Genomic DNA, 3,814 nt, shown 5'->3' on the forward strand with positions numbered 1-3,814 from the left:
GCCAGACTTCGTCTCACCTATTTTGGTCATGTTGTAAGAAGGGACCATTCCCTGGAGAAGGATGTCATGCTTGGTAGGGTGGAGGGTCCACAAAAGAGGGAGAGGCCTTCAAGGAGATGGATCCACCACACCTGGCTCCTTAAAAGTGTAGTCTCGGACCAGCATCACTGGCATCACCTGGGAGCTCGTTAGAAATAAGCATTCAGACCTACCTCTTGGTATACGGGGTAGATCGGAGGTTCCAGACCTCTGAGGGCCCCTCACCTGGCAGACCTGAAAATCTGGCGGAGGCCCACAGAGCACTCAGCACACGCCCACAGCTTGAGGCGCGGGGTCGGCTGCCGGCGTCCACCTGGAGCTCAACAGAAAACCAGGGGCGGAGATAGTAATGTCGGGGTAACCCAGTTAACCAGTCAGTCGGAATCCCGGCGCCACCTGATGGTCAAAGGTAGGGTCTGCCTTTCTCTGGCTAAGAGGGCGCCCGAGAGTGAAGATCCACTGGGACCGCCCGCCCCCTCATCTCCCACGAGAGCAGTCAAACGGTGAGCTGTCTCCGCCACTCGCCCCGGAAGGACCTTTCCCCAGAAGCCTCCGCCGCAGAGCCCACACTTCTGAAAGGAGACACCCGGCACGTGAAGGCAGTTTTGCAGTCCCTTGCCCTTTCCCTCCGAGCCACTTGGTGACACTACTCATTAATCTGTTTCCCAGTTTCTTCTTGCGTTCAAATTCCGCGCCTCTCACGCTACAAGAGGTATCAATCTCGCGACATCTCTCGTAAACTTACAGAACCGGAAAGAGTTTGTAGATCTTTTTCCTTTTGCGTCCATCGCTGAAAAGGCAGCGGGTGAGGATTCGCCGGGAAATCGTGTGTAATCTGCCGCAATCCCTTCCCAGCTCCGGTGACCCTGGCTTCCGGGGACTCCAAAACTTTCCCAGCGGCCGAATAGCAGCTAAATAGGGGTGCCAGGATGGCACACACCGTTTTCCCCTTACATCAGGAGCCCCTGGGCTGGGGAAGGGAGGCAAGATTGGGAGTGTTGGGACGCAGAAACTGTGGAGGGAAGGGGGCCTGTCGAGATGGAGTCAAGTCTTGGCAGTATAGTTTCCGAAAGAACGGTCTTGAGATAACTTCTCAGTAAAGCAGTCGTGGAACTTCCAAACCGCGCTCGCCCATTGGAAGGCTTTTTGGACCGAGAAAACTGCAAGATTTTCCAGGTTCGGGGCGGAGGGGCTTGATTGATTTCTTTTGGAGGGACCTAAGTATGTATGTATACAGAAGTTCACAAAAAACAGTAACGTTGATTGGTCCGTTTAAGAGGTGACTTCATATTTGAAAAATTGAGTTGCCTGTCTACTGTGCCCTAATGTAGCAGGAATACTTAGAAGTCTGGTCTTCACTCATGCAGTACTCACGGAGTTTTGAGAGTTTAAGCACAAAGTTCAGTAACAAGAAAATGTGCTATTAATGGGAAAAATTTTATCCTATAAACAAATACAGAAAATGTCCTAGTAAAGCAAGATTTTAAAGTGTCAAGAATAGACCATTAAGGTCAAGCAGTTTTTTAGAATTAAAGAACGTAACGGTATCTGTGAGTATTCTAAACTTCCAGGTTGAAATTGTTGCCTTTACTTGTTTGAAACTGAATGAGATTTTTGGCGATTTGAAGGTTTATACATCTTTTCATTTTACACAGTCAAAATGAAGTTCAATCCCTTTGTGACTTCTGACCGGAGCAAAAACCGTAAAAGGCATTTCAATGCACCTTCCCACATTCGCAGGAAGATTATGTCTTCCCCTCTTTCCAAGGAACTGAGACAGAAATACAATGTTCGGTCCATGCCCATCCGAAAGGATGATGAAGTTCAGGTATGTATCCTAATGTGTTTCAGCTTTTTCATGTAGCTAGAAAGCCTTTTTAAAGACTTAAACCAATCTCTTGATGCAAGGAAAAGGATTGCATTCTCAGAGTGAATTACCTGATAACGTTCTGCTCACAGAACAAAGAATTGCAAGAGGAGTTGATCCAGGAGTGAAAAAAAAAAAGTGTGCTGATTCTCAGTTCTTATTTCACTTTACCCTTTGGTGAAAATCAAATATCAGATGCAGCTGTAATTAAATAAAAGAACAAAAAACATGGCCCAGAATCAGAGCATGACTTTTTGATTATCCTTTGCGGGATCTGTTCAGCCATTGAAAAGGCATTTGAGGGCCAGTAAACAGAATTGTTCAGAAGTTCTCATGAAACATAGTTTCGTATGATTTGTTTCAGTTTATTTGTTTCAGTTTATTTGACAGTTGTCAAATCTAAGTAAAAATTCCTATGCATGTTTTCTTAGCTGTAACCTGCAATGAGTGATTAAAACATTTGGATAGTTTCTATAAAGTGGTTAGTGTATCACCAATATTATTTTAGGAGACTAATGTCATTTAGATAAAATGAAACCATTTCCAGGTAGGAGGAGCTGTGTGGATAAACAGCCACTGGTCCCTGCTATCCTCTTGCTGAAATTGCCTGTAGTTGGGGAAGCAGTCTTGTTTTCTCAAGACATCTTATTGCAAGAAAAGATAGAATGCTGAAAAGACAGATCTGCTCAGAAGCAGATCCTGGCAAACAAGACCAGTAAGGCTCTTGGGTAGGAACCTGTGTCAGTTGATCTTAGAGAAAAAGTTTGTTTCTGCCCACTCTCTGACTGACACTGGGTTGGACTCAATGGATTGTGAATTAAATACTTGCAACTTGTTGTTTGTTTGGAGATATTACTACAAAAAATTCAGAAGCCCGAAGTAGGCTCATCTCTTAACCTTTTATAACAAGCCCACCACTGCTGGTGACCCCATCATCTGTAGACATGCACTGTTCATCTTTGTAGATTTAAAGGAGGGGTGATTTATTTGCAGGTCACAGTTTTTCTAGTTTACAGAGTTGATCTTAATTCTTTTCTCCTGTGTTTCCTTTATTTTTAAATTTGCACCTAGGTTGTGCGAGGTCACTACAAAGGTCAGCAAATTGGCAAAGTTGTCCAAGTTTACCGGAAGAAATACGTCATCTACATTGAACGGGTACAGCGAGATAAAGCTAATGGTACAACTGTCCATGTGGGCATTCACCCCAGCAAGGTAATGTTTTGGTAAATAGTTGAAAGACGAGAAGGAAATAATGACATTGTTACTGTTGTTGTTAGGTGCCATCAAGTCGGACCCAACTCAAAGAGTCCCTCCTTGAGTTTGTGAGGCTGTATCACTACGGAAGTAGATTGCCCAACCTTCCTTCTGAGGAGTGGCTGGTGGGTTTGAACTGCCAGCCTTCAGGTTAGCAGTCAGGTGCCTTAGGCACTACACTACCAGAGCTCCTGCATTGTTATTGGCAAATATAATTTAAAATCACATAGAAATATCTCTGGTTTTAGATGTGTTGTTGGAAACCATATCTTAAAGCAGATAGTGTGTTTTCTTGATTCTGATAGTATTGAGAAAGGAACCTTGATGGCCCAACTTTTAAGTTCTTGGCTGCTAACCAGAAGGTTGGTGGTTGGAACCCACCCAGCAGTTACGTGGGAGAAAGACCTGGAAATCGTGTAAAGATCAAAACCAACCAAACCTGTTGCTGTTGAGTTGATTCCAACTCATAGTAACCCTATCCTGTAGGACAGAGGAGAACTGCCACATAGGTTTCCAAGGCTTGACAGAAGGTTGTGAGTTCAAACCACTACCCTTTCCGTTAGCAGCTGAGTGCTTCCCCACTGTGCCACTGTGATTCTTCCTATAAAGATTATAGCCTAGAAAACCCAATGGGGCAGTTATCTGACCTGGGGT

The 3,814-nt window shown here is 44.6% G+C and overlaps 1 protein-coding gene across 1 annotated transcript in view; it reads left to right on the forward strand.

The window, feature by feature from the left end:
- The first annotated feature begins 1,699 nt into the window (after positions 1-1,699).
- Positions 1,700-3,814, forward strand: part of RPL26 (ribosomal protein L26) — a 32,172-nt gene continuing 30,057 nt past the window's right edge. Inside the window, exons 1-2 of the mRNA XM_007952345.2 lie at positions 1,700-1,867; positions 2,978-3,118. Of these exons, the coding sequence (XP_007950536.1) occupies positions 1,700-1,867; positions 2,978-3,118 (309 nt within the window). The remainder of the gene's footprint in view (positions 1,868-2,977; positions 3,119-3,814) is intronic.

The sequence above is a fragment of the Orycteropus afer genome, unplaced genomic scaffold, assembly GCF_000298275.1.
Source record: "Orycteropus afer afer isolate SDZICR_OR568_19922 unplaced genomic scaffold, OryAfe1.0 scaffold00330, whole genome shotgun sequence".
In the NCBI taxonomy this organism is placed as follows: domain Eukaryota; kingdom Metazoa; phylum Chordata; class Mammalia; order Tubulidentata; family Orycteropodidae; genus Orycteropus; species Orycteropus afer.